The 13,709-nt window shown below is 45.7% G+C and overlaps 1 protein-coding gene across 3 annotated transcripts in view; it reads left to right on the plus strand.

Annotated features, from left to right (window-relative positions):
- Positions 1-939: 939 nt before the first annotated feature.
- The window catches only part of LOC123745659 (tRNA (32-2'-O)-methyltransferase regulator THADA), a 49,832-nt gene continuing 37,062 nt past the window's right edge, over positions 940-13,709 (plus strand). Inside the window, exons 1-4 of one of the 3 annotated variants that reach the window (XM_045726440.2) lie at positions 940-1,093; positions 3,178-3,299; positions 5,607-5,712; positions 9,464-9,609. In XM_045726440.2, coding sequence (XP_045582396.2) covers positions 3,219-3,299; positions 5,607-5,712; positions 9,464-9,609 — 333 coding nt within the window. In that variant the 5' untranslated portion in view covers positions 940-1,093; positions 3,178-3,218. Of the gene's footprint in view, positions 1,094-1,272; positions 1,402-3,177; positions 3,300-5,606; positions 5,713-9,463; positions 9,610-13,709 lie in introns of those variants that run through there. The other 2 variants (XM_069321844.1, XM_069321845.1) reach the window with 2 other exon arrangements.

Genomic DNA, 13,709 nt, shown 5'->3' on the forward strand with positions numbered 1-13,709 from the left:
TTATATATTTTAATTCCACTACTATACCGTGAGGCGTCTCTGGTAACCTTGCGTTACCAACTGGTTGCAGAACAAAAGCTTAAGTCGAGTCGCCGGAAGGGCAATAAAGAGAAACAGGAACATTGTGGAAACTTTGGGACCGTTACGAGGAAAAACAGATAAGCACCTCACACTCTCACAGTTCCTCAAGGAGTGTTCGCGTTTAAGCACAGGAAGTTCCTGAACAACAAGAAGTATGTTTTCTCAACATTTCTCTTTTAGGTGATGAATGAATTAACTGTGTAGACGCAACACATAAGCATAAACACTACTATTAACCCGTAATATAAAATAACATTGACATTTATTTTGTATTAAAAAATCCAACCTCCAATGTTAAATAATATAATTTAAATGCTATAAAAGTTGCAGTGCAAGTAGTCTGTTTACTGGTTGTTATTTTATTTAAGTTAGTTTTAAATGATAATGTAAAAATATATACTGATGTCTGATTAAGACTGTTTATGACCATGTAATCATTTTTTTGTGCCACTACTCACAGGTTGAGTATGGGGTGCATAATAAATTAGTCTCGTTCTTCGACAAAAACCGATCAAGTGTTTTTGCACAACACTTGCAAAAACCGATTATTTACAAATTGTACACTCAATGGACAAATTCACAAGGGTTGTGATGGGGTTCAGTGAACCTTTTGGGTCCATTAATTAAGCTAAGCCATTTACGCTATTTAATGGCTTAGCATTACGCTAATAATGTTATTTACGCTATTCCAGTGCGCTATTTATTCACCTTCTTAACTTATCAACTTCTATTGTCTCATTTTGGTAATAATAGTGTCTTGGAAGACGAGAACCGCAGCGAACACAAACCAGTGCATATGTATATACGAAAAGGTTCGAACAAATACATTCTTGTTAGTGAACGAACTTGATTTTGTTTACTGAACCGCCGGTGTCCGAAACAGTGGTAGACCAATTCTATGGACCGCATATGGCACTGTGCTGTCGCTGCCCCCTAATCTTACAACAACAACAACAGAGATCTGTTGTTGTTTTAACAACAGAGATCCTATTTAGATCGTCTTGAAGTAATAGTGAGTCTTTTTCGTGTTTATTTCCCTCCCGATTTTTATATCTTTGGCAAATTTGCAAATATTGCTGCTCAAACCTGAATCTAAATCCATTAAATCCATTAATCCTGAATCTAAAGCCATTAAATAGCGTAAATGGCTTAGCTTAATTAATGGACCCAAAAGGTTCACTGAACCCCATCACAACCCTTGTGAATTTGTCCATTGAGTGTACAATTTGTAAATAATCGGTTTTTGCAAGTGTGCAAAAACACTTGATCGGTTTTTGTCGAAGAAGGAGACCAATTTATTATGCACCCCATACTCAACCTGTGAGTAGTGTCGCAAAAAAATTATTACATGGTCATGTATGTATGTTATAAATAACAGAGGTCCCGAGACAGATCCTTGAGGAACTCCATTTACAACATCTTCCCATTCTGACTTAACCTCATTTATACTAACTCTCTGTTTCCTTTGGTATAGCCATGCCCAAATCCAGCTTAATATAGCACCCCCAATACCATGAGCCTCTATCTTTTTAGTCAGTCTTTCATGTGGCACTGTATCAAAAGCTTCGCTAAGTCAAGGTACACAATATCACAATCCTTACCACTTTCAACTGCCCCAATTATGCTGGAATAAAATGATAGCAAATTTGTTAAACATTTAATTGTCCATTTGTAAAACCATGTTGTGAATCATTTATTAATTTTTTTTTCAAGATGAACACGAATTGTATTTGCAATTATCGATTCAAGTAACTTTCCCACACAGGATGTTAGGCTAATTGGCCGATAGTTTGATGCAAATGATCTATCTCCTTTCTTAAAAATTGGTATCATATAGCAACCTTCCACGACTCTGACACTGCCTAACTCTAGTGATTTATTAAATATGGTAGACAGTGGCTCACAAAGCTCTTCTTTGCATTCTTTAAGCACCCTGGCAAACACTTCGTCCAACCCTGGGGATTTGTTTGGTTTGAGTTTCACTATTTGTTTAATAACAAATCTGTTTCCCTTTTTGACCATTTCTTTTTTGGAGTTACCACCTTTCTCTAATGAGGCTCTGTGGTGAGCTAACTTCGTGGAACTCTAAAGGAGGATCTCTTGAATGTCCAACATTCAAAGTAATGAAATGAAACATTTTTTCTAATAGGACACTGTACCTCCCTGTTCCATCCTTTCCTTTGGGATGGAACAGGGAGGTACAGTGCCCTATTAGAAAAAATATTTCATTAATAATAACAGGGAGGCTTTCTGACTGTAACCCCATGTTATCTGGGCTGCCATCTGGTGACAGGCAAGCATTTTGGGAGGTTATTTTGCCTTGTAACAATTGTTTGCCATTTTATTGTCAGGATTACAAGGTTTTTAAGCAGTTGCTTGTAATGCTTTTAACTCTCTGGTGGGATTTCTGGTCTCTATGCTCTTCTCTGTTTCATTAAAGGGCCACCTTCTGTTCCTGGTCACCATTAGATGACTGTGGGTTTTACAGAGCTTATGTGTTCTCCAAAGCTTTACTGCTTATAAGTTCAAGCTTCAGGAAGCTAAAGCTACTTCAAAAGCTACTAAAGCTGCTACTACTAGTTCAAGCTTCAGGAAGCTACTGAGTGACCTTCCAGAAAGAAACATTTCAATGCACATTCAAACTGAAATTTTTGTTGCTTGGTTTTTTGAGAAGCATTTTCAATTGAACAATTTAGTTCACTGTTATCATGTGCAACAGTCCCTATTTGAATTTTGTACATACTGTATGCCTCTTAGTCAATAGTAGTAGGCATCCATCAGTCTCGGGAGACTATTAAGTGCAGTGGAAAGAATGGAATGGATATTTGACAATATTTAAACAACAGCTTACAGTAAGTACACTATACCAGGTTGTATGGAGCAGTTACATACAATATTCAATATTGTAGTGCAATTGTGCTTGTTTCATATGATACATAGAATGGGTGAGGTATCTTTTACCCCTTTTCAGATTTGTTGTTGAGCTCATGCCTCTTAACTCCATTTTAAGTGGGAAATGAGATATTAATGATGATAATTTCTGTGATGCTGTATTGCATTGCTTCATAAAATGCTAAGTATGTTATATTTCAACAGAATTGTGCAACATCAAATGATGAAGTGAAGTCCTTGACATCATGGAAGAAACAATCCAGAAAATCTTATGTAACTTGTTCATAAGGCTACTTGATGAGAAAATTGTTCGTAACATCAGCAAGGTAAGAAAGCTCTAAGAGTTAAGAGATGTACTGGTAAATGGAATTAAAAATGGCTCAATACAAGATGTAAAACAAAAATAGTGGTGGTATAATGGAAATTTTCTACTCATAATAAGGAGCAGACAGGAGAACTTTATATATCAGTTATTCCCAAACCCCAGATGATGACTCAGGTGAAGATAAGGATGATGACTCTTGGGGTCACCAGGCCAGAAAAGGATTGTATTTCATATCACAATCAATTGGAAAGCATTGAAAGTAATGTAAAAAAAATTTGACCAGCCTCAGTATCTCCCCGGTACATTTGGCTCCGGTATCATAGAGATATCCACAAAGCTACTAGTCCTGTAAACTTGTTCAGGCCTTCTGAACATGAGAACTAGGATCTGGTGTGCTCATAGAGGGAAAGGGAGCATGGAACTCTGAGACCATCCCAAAACTAAGTATAACTGCCCAGAATGTACAGGCAAAGTAAAACTATGTACTTTATTCTGATTAAAGAGAGCAGAGATAGAAACGAGGAAGGCAGTAGTTTGCTTATATTGCCAAACCATGCACTAGTACCCAAGCACACTACCAGGTCAGTCACCCAGGGGTTCACCTTGATTGCCTTCTCACTCACATGCTACCACCAAGATGCATCCAATTACCATGGGGAAGAAAAGCAAAGAAAGGTGGGTGTGGAGAGTAATAGGAACGAGGTTGCTTAGAAAAGGGCATCTCATTATATTCAGCACTTGATTTCTGGGCTGGTTCTCAGTAGCTCCCTGGTGCATACTTCCAATATGTGGGGTGAGAAAACTGGAAACCTAGGGCTCAGGGAAAGAGGAACTCTTCAATTAGAAATACTGTACTCACAAGAGCCACACATTTCCTGCGAGGACAGGAAACATCTAATGGGCAATGAACTGTCGACACCCGGTTAGACTGACAGAATCCATGAGCACAATTATTAGCTTTAGAAATATTGGCAATGAACATTGTAAAAGCATACTTGTGCATATCATGTGTATGTGGGTATACAAGGGCTAGTTGAACTGAACCACCCTTTAGATAACTTGAGGTAGGACAAGACACCGAAGAAATGCAATTGGGAAAAACAGCCATAGCTTGGGAAGTATGAGTAGCATGCAAGTACAGTAGTGCCCTCTGTAAGAGGACAAAAGGCATGATGCACACCTGGCTGGAACCACAAGCCAGGCCCAACAAGAAAGTTGCCTTGAAAAAGGAATCCCCAGGCTAGAGGGCCACAAGAAACTGAAGTGACGACAAACCCAATCCAGAGGCCAAGTAGGCTTCTAATTAATGCAAGGTTATCAATGTTGAAAAAAGGCTAAAAGTAGTACTTGAGACGAAGCTGCACAAGGAAACACAATAGAAAAGTCATTGCAACTGGTACAAAAACACAACAATTGGCATAAAGAGAGGTACTGATTCCAGTCAAAGTGAAAAGCAATTACTAAAAGTGCAATGCAATCGAGAAAGGGTGCGGCATAGAGGCAACTGATGATTCCAAACCTGAACGAAGAGATCCACCTAAGGATGATCAAACATCTTGCAAATTCAGTTCCATTGAAATTAGATGGTAATGGGAGAGAATGTGTACAAGACACCCTAGGAATGTGGACTGCATTTAAAATTTAACCCTAATAGGCCAGAAATATGGCTATTCTATCTCTCCCGTGCCTTGTGAGGCAAGGGAGAGATTGGCCCAATAAAGTACAATTCGAGTGAAGCTGGATTGAAGAGCCATGCAGTTAGGATGGTGCTGAAGCACCATCCTAACTGCCATAAACTCCCACTTGATATACACAAGCCACAGGCAAGAAGGCCACAATCCCTAGCCAGCATGGGGAAGTTGGCAATGAACTCTGCCATAGCCCACTGCATCGGTGAAGAACTTAAGCTACAGATGGTTAGATCGCCATGAGATCGCATCTCATGGCGATCTGTACCTGTAACGTATACAAATATACTCATATACCTGTAATGTATACAAATCCTTAAGGAGCATTTAACACCTGGTTGTGTGAAGTGGTGGGTTGCTGCTGTGTAAGAGTGCTGAAGTGTGGTGGTACTTGTGTGATTGTGATGCTATATGCAGGATTGTGAGTTATATAATACTGTAAATGCACAAATAAAATTTAAAATAAATTACTATTTAATATCTAACTTTCTTTACTGTATTTCTCATTATTTTTCTTGGTACTTCCCCTCCCTATAAGAGTGAGAAATATGCCGTCTGGTTACCTTAAATTAATGTGTTGCAATATATCTTCATAAAAGCAAATAAAAAGTACTTTACAGGAAATAGAGACGCTGTTGCCAGATGCCAAGAGATTGTTGGTAGCAGAAGTGGTCACCAGGATCAGAAGTTTATTGCTGGAAGATGTACCCAAAGCTTTAATAACTGGTAACTTAAAAATGTTGTTTTCAGTTTTTGTTGTTCAGAAAGAGTTTATAATTTTAACTTATTGACAAGCAGAAATTAATTTCCAGATTAACTTAGGTAATAACAAATCCCAATATGGATACCTTATGATTTTCTGGGGGAAACCCCTACGGCTCCCAGGAGCGTACTAGGCTGATATGCTAATGTCAGACTTTGGCATCAGTCATGTGTATGGAGTTCTTATGGGCCTACCGGGGACCACGAGCCAGAACCTGGCCCCCCTTTTAGAGAGGCAAGGGAAGCAATGGCCTATAGAAACCCCCGTGTGATTGGAAGCAATCTATGTCTGCCATCGACTGGGTTAGGCACCCAGAAAGGTAGGCATCCCAAAACAAACCCCCTATTCTGGTGAAAATTGCAACCAAAAGCCGAACGAGTAGATAGAACTCCACAAATAAAAACGAGCAAACTAGTATGACATCACCCGTCGTCGCACCACTGTCTGCGCAGCTCCCCCCTCCCCGGGAGGGGGAAGGGGTAGCCCCAGACCCACCGCGCCGGTGATCCACACCCCAGTTTTTGAGACTGATGCTATTGGGTCGGTTGTGTGCTCTGGCTCCAGTCTTTTTGTGGCGCTGTGCCTTGTGTGTGGTGACTGTACTCCAGGGGTGCGAGAGCCAGGAGTTATTCCTTAGTATTCAGGCTGCATGCGCCTAAGGTTCCCTTCCCTAGGTGCCTTGTAAGTACTGCCCTTGGAGCTTGGGGTTACCTTCCACAAGTTCCTCGGGGTCTGTCTCCGTGTGTCCATTTAACTGCTCGGTTTTTCAGCCACCCTTTGGGTACTTGGGTGTTTTGTCTCCCTAGTTTACCTTAGGGTAAGAGGCAGTTTTCGCAGTGGTAAGGGGTGCAGGGTGCTGCACAGCTTGTTGTCACCTATCACAGCATCACCTGTCACCTCTGTTCCTTGGGGTACGTTGTCCCCTTGTGGGGTTTTGTTTTTGTTTTTGCCTTGGTGGAGGGTTCTGCCCTTTTTGCCACTGGTATTTGGCCTCACCCTAATACTTGGTGGTGCCCCCTACTTGCTCCCAGTGAGTGTACACATCCCTGGGGGTTAAGCTTTAGACAGTTTGTTTGGTAGTTATGGGCGCCGGTTAGCAGTACCCTGCCTGGGTTTACCTGAGTGCGAGCTGGCGGAGCCGCTTCAGCTTGCTTTCGGTATTGATGTCACGTCTGTGCTGTTTCGCAAGCTGTCTCGGGCGTTGTTTCACCTCCGGCCTGCTCATGCACCGCCTGAGCCATCCTGGTCATTAGACAGAGTGCTCTCTTTTCTTTCTTCTCGTTTTGTTGTGGCCCCTTCGGTTTCAAATTGTTTTTCAAAGGCTCTTTTCCTGTTGGCATTGGCCTCTGGGGGTCGGGTAGGTAAGCTTCATGCTCTTCTTCTGTCAGGGTGATCGGTTTGTTCGTCTGCAGCCTTCTCCTTCTTTTCTGGCAAAGAATGAGACTGCTGCTTTCCGGAGGGGTCCTTGGGTTGTTGATGCTTGGTTGGTTAGGCCGGGGGTGCATCATGTTTTGTGTCCGGTTGCAGCTCTCCGCTGTTATTTGCGCCCCACGGCTTCTGTGTCCATGGATACGCTTTGGGTTGATCCGGTTTCCCTTCTTCCCGGTTCGAAGGTGCGGGGTCTCCCAGTTTGCCCGCAGGGTTATTAAGGCTAGCCAGCCTACGGTCTATCCCCGTGCCCATGACGTCCGCAAGTTCACGGCTCTTGCCGCCGTCTTTGGCAATATCTCCTGGGCCGACATTCGGGCACAGGGATTTTGGCGGTCGAACAGGGTCCTGGTTGCTCTTTACCTTGTAAACGTTCCTGGGCCCAGTTGGGCCTGTGTTGCTTTGGTTCGGCAGATGCAGCCAGTTGTCTCGACTTCGGGTTGAGGAGTGAGCAGCAACCACCTCCCGGGTAAGTCCCTATTCTTTTCCTCTGTGGGTAGTTAGCTTCAGGGAGCCATAGAGGCTCCACCTAGAAAACCAGCGTTGAATGTAATGAAACGCCATTTTCTGGGTGAGTCCTGGAGGCTTCCCGACATCCCTCCCTCCCAGTCGGCGTTTTTTTCGCGTGTTTTGACATCCAACCTCAGAACTAGGGTGTGGATCGTCGACGCGGTGGGTCTGGGGCTACCCCTTCCCCCTCCCGGGAAGGGGGGAGCTGTGCAGACAGCGGTGCGACGACGGGTGACGTCATACTAGTTTGCTCGTTTTTGTTTTGGGAGTTTTATCTACTCGTTCGGCTTTTGGTTGCAATTTTCACCTGAATAGGGGTTTGTTTTGGAACGCCTACCTTTCTGGGTGCCTAACCCGGTCGATGGCAGTCATAGAATGCTTCCAGTCACACAGGGGGGTTTCTATAGTACATTGCTCCCCTTGCCTCTCTCTAGAGGGGGGGCCAGGTTCTGGCTCGTGGTCCCCGGTAGGCCCATAAGAACTCCATACACATGACTGATGCCAAAGTCTGACATTAGCATATCAGCGTAGTAAGCTCCGGGGAGCCTCCGGGACTCGCCCAGAAAATGGCGTTTCATTACATTCAACCCTGGTTTTTTGGAAGGGCCATTGAATTATCTCCCTGAGCTATAAAACTGGGGAGCCTTCCAGCCTTTTTTGTACAGTACCTTTACTTTTTCGGGTGATTGAGATAAAAGTAAGACAAGTTAGCTGGTATACTGTTTTCACTACAAGTACTGCTGTCTGGTGTTGGGTGACATCGGCAAGCAGCAAGTTATTGGCTGTTTGGTAGTAGTAGTTGTTTGTTTGATTTAAAATACGTGTACAGCACAATCGTACGTCAGTTTTCGAATGTAATTGGTTCCCAGAGACGATTTGAAAACCGAAACAAATTTTCTCATAAGAAATAATGTAAATTGAATTAATCCGTACCACACCCATAAAAATATTAACTAAAAAATAAATTTTATACAGAATAATACTCATAGGTACCTTGTCTTTATTGAAGACTACTGTTGGTGTATGGCAGACAGTGAGGAAGGCGGGAGGAGGAAAGGTGTTAGTGTTTGGAAGGGAAGTCCCCCTTCCATTATAACAGCAGTGATGACATTTCTGGGGTACTCTCTCTTACGTTCTGCGGGCATACCACTTGGACCTGGTTGTGGCTCACTTCTTGCTTGTCTTACTAAGAATCTGTCTATAGACACTTGTGTTTCCCTACATTTTAACACTTGTCTGTAGTGAGACCTCAAAAAATAAAAAAAGCACAAAAACAATTAAATTCTTCACAAAGAATTCAAGGGCGCTCGTCACTAGGTGGGACACTGGTAAACTGAAGCCCTCCATGTGCTCAGTCAGCCCATACGTGTATCGACAAACTCGAGCACCGAAGCAAACTTCGAGTATCGAGTCAAATTTTTCTAAGAAATTGACCTCGAGAACCAAATAAATTTAAATCGGGCATTCGAAAACCAAGGTTCCACTGTATTGCTTTGATTAGATTTTTAAATGCATGATGTATCTGCTCATGGTCATTCTGGGCTAGATTAAGAATTCCCCAGGATTTCCCTTACTTTCTAATTGCATTGGAAAGTCACACTCTTAAGTTGGAGTCTAGTGTCCTGTGAGAAGTGAGATATTGCCTAAGGTGAGCAACTGATTGACACGCTCAGAAAAGAGCATTTCATCTATAATCAATGCCTTAGTTTTAAGTTCAATATCGAAGCCATTAACTAAAAATACTATACAAGTACATCTCTATTCCTTGCATATTAGTGACCCTGTTGTGTAACGGCTGCCCAACTCTACGCAATAGCTTGGGTGTCTGTTTGGGGGAGATTCTTCTTGCATGTACCGAGAGGATCCACATCAGCCACATTGAAGAATTTAACAAACGGTCTCAGTTTCATGTTGCTGTTAAAGTAAGTTCAAGAAAACCAAGTAAATGTGCAGTTTCCTTGTTATCAAGACATAAAAGTTATAAAACTAATTAATAAGTTATTGAACACCATACAAATACAAATGTAAAACTAAAAAATCTGGGTAAAAAAAATACAAACTTGAATGTAATGAATTGCCTCTTTCTGGATGAACCCTTCTGGCTCCCTGAAGCTATTTTGCCGAGATTGCTCGAACTATGGTACTAGGTTACCTCAGGCACGGAGTTCTGTTTGGCCTTTTGAGGACCAGAGCCAGAACCTGTCTTTCCTTCATAGAAGCAATGAGTGCATGGCACTCTGCCACCCCACCGGAAAAGCATCCAAAATATTAATGCACCAATACGGACTACTGCTGGTTTCAAAAGAACAGACGAATCAAAATTTTTTAAATGAACTCTGTACACTTTGTTGTTAGCAAGCAATTGTCACTCGAAATTACTGTAGCTTGAATTTGTTAGCACCAAACCACTACCACCAGTGAAGCCCAGAGGCCCAACCCACTCAGTCAGTTCTGGAACAGATGTAAAAGCCCCAACCACCAACCGATGACCTGGAAGGGAGAGAGAGAACCACTGTGGCTGATCCAAAAGGAGGCATTTCATTACATTCAACACCGAGTTTCTGGAGGAGTCTCGTGTGGCTCCCAGATGCTAACCATGGAGAAGAAGCAAGGGATTCACTAGGGAGGAGTAGCAGTGGCAGGTACTATGGCAGAGGCGAGACAGCTGGCTGAGAGTAAAGACATCAAAGTAATGATGAAACCCAGGAACATTAACCAAACACCAGGCCACCAAGACTGAAGGTAACAGGGTTATCTTCCTTTATGATCCCAAGCACAGGTGTCGGGTTCGGTGCCGGTGCCGCCTGCGGTCCCGCCTGCGGTCCCGCCTGTGCCTGGTCAGCGTGGTATTCGCTCTGCACGCAGGTCGGGTTCTTGTAAGGGGCAGCGACCCTTTCGCGGTTTGCCCCATTAATGGGGCGATGGGGGGGAGGCTTGCTCTGTTCGCTCACGCCTGGTCTCACGATTTGTGGACTTTTTGGGTCGTTTCTCTCGGCCTGCGGTGGCATTGGGTGGCTCCTCCTCCTTTGGGGAGTTCGGGGCTGATGGGGCAGGCTTTCTCTCCTGTGCTCGGTCAGGTCATCTTGGAGTGGGTGCGCTTGGGCGTGGTCGAAACAACGATGTATTTCAGGTGGGTTTCCTGCCTGTTCCCAGTTCCGAAACGGGACTGTGCGGACCTGCAGTTCATTCTGGACTTGACCCGTCTGAACCCTTGGGCTTCTTGCCTCTCGTTTCGGATGACCACTCTGTCCCAGGTCCGGCTTCTGTTGGAGCCGGGCGCTTGGATGGTGTCCCTGGACCTCAAGGACGCGTATTGGCATGTCCCTATTCATCTGGTGTTCCAGGACTGGCTTGGTTTGGTGCGGGGTGTCAGAGTTACCGCTTTCGTTGTCTTCCATTCGGGTTGAATCTGGCATCTCGCGTGTTCACGCGCCATACCGGGTCGTTGTGGCCTGTCTGCGTCTGTTAGGTGTTCGGGTGTTGGCTTACCTCGACGACTGGCTGGTTTGGGCTCCCAGTCGGTCCGTGTGTCTGCTCGCCAGGGATTTGGTGCTTTCCCAGCTCACCGGGTTTGGGTTCCTGGTGAACTGGAGGAAGTCCCATCAGGTTCTCTCCCAGGCTGGGTCCTGTGTGGGACTATCGGACCGCTTCCTTGTCTCTTCCCCCGTCGTCTCTCCTTCAGATGCGGTCCTGCCTGTTCTTGTTTCTGGGAGGCTCCCGGGTCACCAGGCATTTGCTCGAGGGTCTGTGCAGGAGCCTGAACTGTGCGATGTTGGTCTACCCGCAGGGTCGGGTTTGGTTTCGTCGGCTGTTCTGGTTCCTTCGGGGATGTCTCTTCTGCCTCTCTCGCGATCGCTGGGTTCGTCCCCCAGGGGTCTTGTGTCGGCTGCTGCGTCGCCGGCTTCCTCTTTGGGTTTTTCGGGGTTCTGTGCCTTGGCGCCTTCCCGAGCCCTTGCTCGATGTGTTCACTGACACGTCGTCTCTCAGCTGGGGCTTTGTGACCAGTGCTCACCAGGCCGGTTGGGGAGGGGGGTTTCGTCCTTCCGTTGGATCCACAGCACGGTGCGGGAGTTTGTGGCGGCGTGGTTTGCGCTTTAGAAGGTTTGGGTTGCCCGCAGATCGACGATCTGGCTCCATTCGAACTGCTCCCCGGTGGTTCATTGCCTGAACCGAGGAAATTCGATGTGGTCCTTGACTCTTTGGGGTTGGTTGCTTCGGGTAACTTGTCTGCGGAGTTCTCAGGGTTTGGCTCTCCTGGCGGTTCACGTCCGGGGGTGTCCAACGTCCTGGCGGATGGCCTGCCCTGGTTTGTTCCCCTATCTGCGGAATGGACGGTCGACGCTGAATCATTCAGTTGGCTCTACCAGACGTTCGGGTGCCAGGAGGTGGACCTTTTCGCGTCGGTGTGGTCGAGGCGTCTTTCAGTATATGTGGCGCTCTTCCCCGACTACCTTGCAGTCGGGATCGATGCTTTTCGGCAGAACTGGTCGAGGTGGGGGTTCCAGTACCTCTTTCCCTCGGTTCAGCTGTTGCTCCAGGCCCTGGCTCACTTGGAGATTTACCAGGGGCGAGTAGTCCTCTTGGCCCCATGGTGGTCGGCCCAGCCGTGGTTTCAGGCGTTGCTTGCCCGGTGTCCAAACCTGGAGGTTTTTGTGGCTCCGCCTCTTTCAGGAGATCGGCCCGGTCCTGTATGAGACTGATTCGCTCTTCTCCGCGAGTCTTCGTGTTTGGTATTTTTTACTTGTGTTTATCACCATCTCTATGGTGATCAGGTGGCTTCCTTGCTGGTTTCCCACCTGCGGGCTTCCTCTCAGTGGTAGTAAGAAGTTTCCTGGTGGTCCTTCCGGTTCTTTTTGTCCCTTCGTCATTGCTCTTCGCTTTCAGTTCGGGTGGTGTTGTCCTTTCTCTCTTGGTTGTTCCAGGACCATCATCTTATGCCTAATACTGTCGCCTCATATCGTGCGGCTCTGGCGGAGCCGCTGCAGCTTGCTTTCGGTATTGATGTTACTTCTGCACCGTTTCGCAAGCAGTCTCGTTCTCCTTGGTTTGTTGTGACCCCTTCGGTTCAGGATTGTTCTGCTAAGGCTCTTTTTCTGTTGGCATTTGGCTCTGGGGGTTGTGTGGCGGAGCTTCATGCTCTTCTCCGGCGCAGAGGTTTTTGCTCTTTTGGTTGTGGTCATAGGTATGTTCGTCTACAGCCGTCTACCTCTTTTCTGGTGGAGAATGAGACTGCTGCCTTCCGGAGGGGTCCTTGGGTTGTTGATGCTTGGTTTGTCAGGCTGGGGGTTCATGTGTTGTGTCCGGTTGTGGTCCTCCGCCGTTATCTGCGCGCCACGGCTTCTGTGTCCGGGGACGCACTTTGGGTTGATCCGGTTTCCCTTCTTCTCTGTTTGCAGGTTCGGGCCTCTCAGGTCATCTGCAGGGTCATTAAATCCAGCCAGCCTGCGGTCTATCAACATGCCCATGATGTTCGTAAGTTTGCTGCTCTTGCTGCCGTCTTTGGCAATATGTCTTGGGCTGACATTCGGGCATAGGGTTTTTGGCAGTCGAACAAGGTCCTCCATTCCGGAACGGAGGACTGTTCCTCTGTGAACGTTCCTGGACCCAGTTGGACCTGTGTTGCTTTGGGTTGGCGGTTGCGGCCCATTGTCTCGACTTCGAGTTGAGGAGTGGAGCACCAACTGCCTCCCGGGTAAGTCCCCTTTTTATTCTGTTGTTTTTGGTGAAGTAGCTCCAGGGAGCCACAGGGGCTCCCCCCAGAAAACCAGTGTTGAATGTAATGAAATGTCTTTTCTGGTGGGTCCTCAGAGGCTCCCTCAACCCTTCCTTTCCCTTTTAGGTGTGTCAGTTTGTGTCTGTTTGACTCATGACTGAAAGGTTAGCTCTTGGTGCTACCACCTGGCAGTGGGGAGGTGGAATTAGCGGTTATACTATAAGTATTGTGCGTCTAATTTTTCCTATGGTTTCCTTGTATCTTGCTGCTGTCTGTTTTGTCTTGCTCTACCTGTCTAGTGATTATTTT

This window comes from Procambarus clarkii, chromosome 10 (genome assembly GCF_040958095.1).
Source record: "Procambarus clarkii isolate CNS0578487 chromosome 10, FALCON_Pclarkii_2.0, whole genome shotgun sequence".
Classification (NCBI taxonomy): Eukaryota; Metazoa; Arthropoda; class Malacostraca; order Decapoda; family Cambaridae; genus Procambarus; species Procambarus clarkii.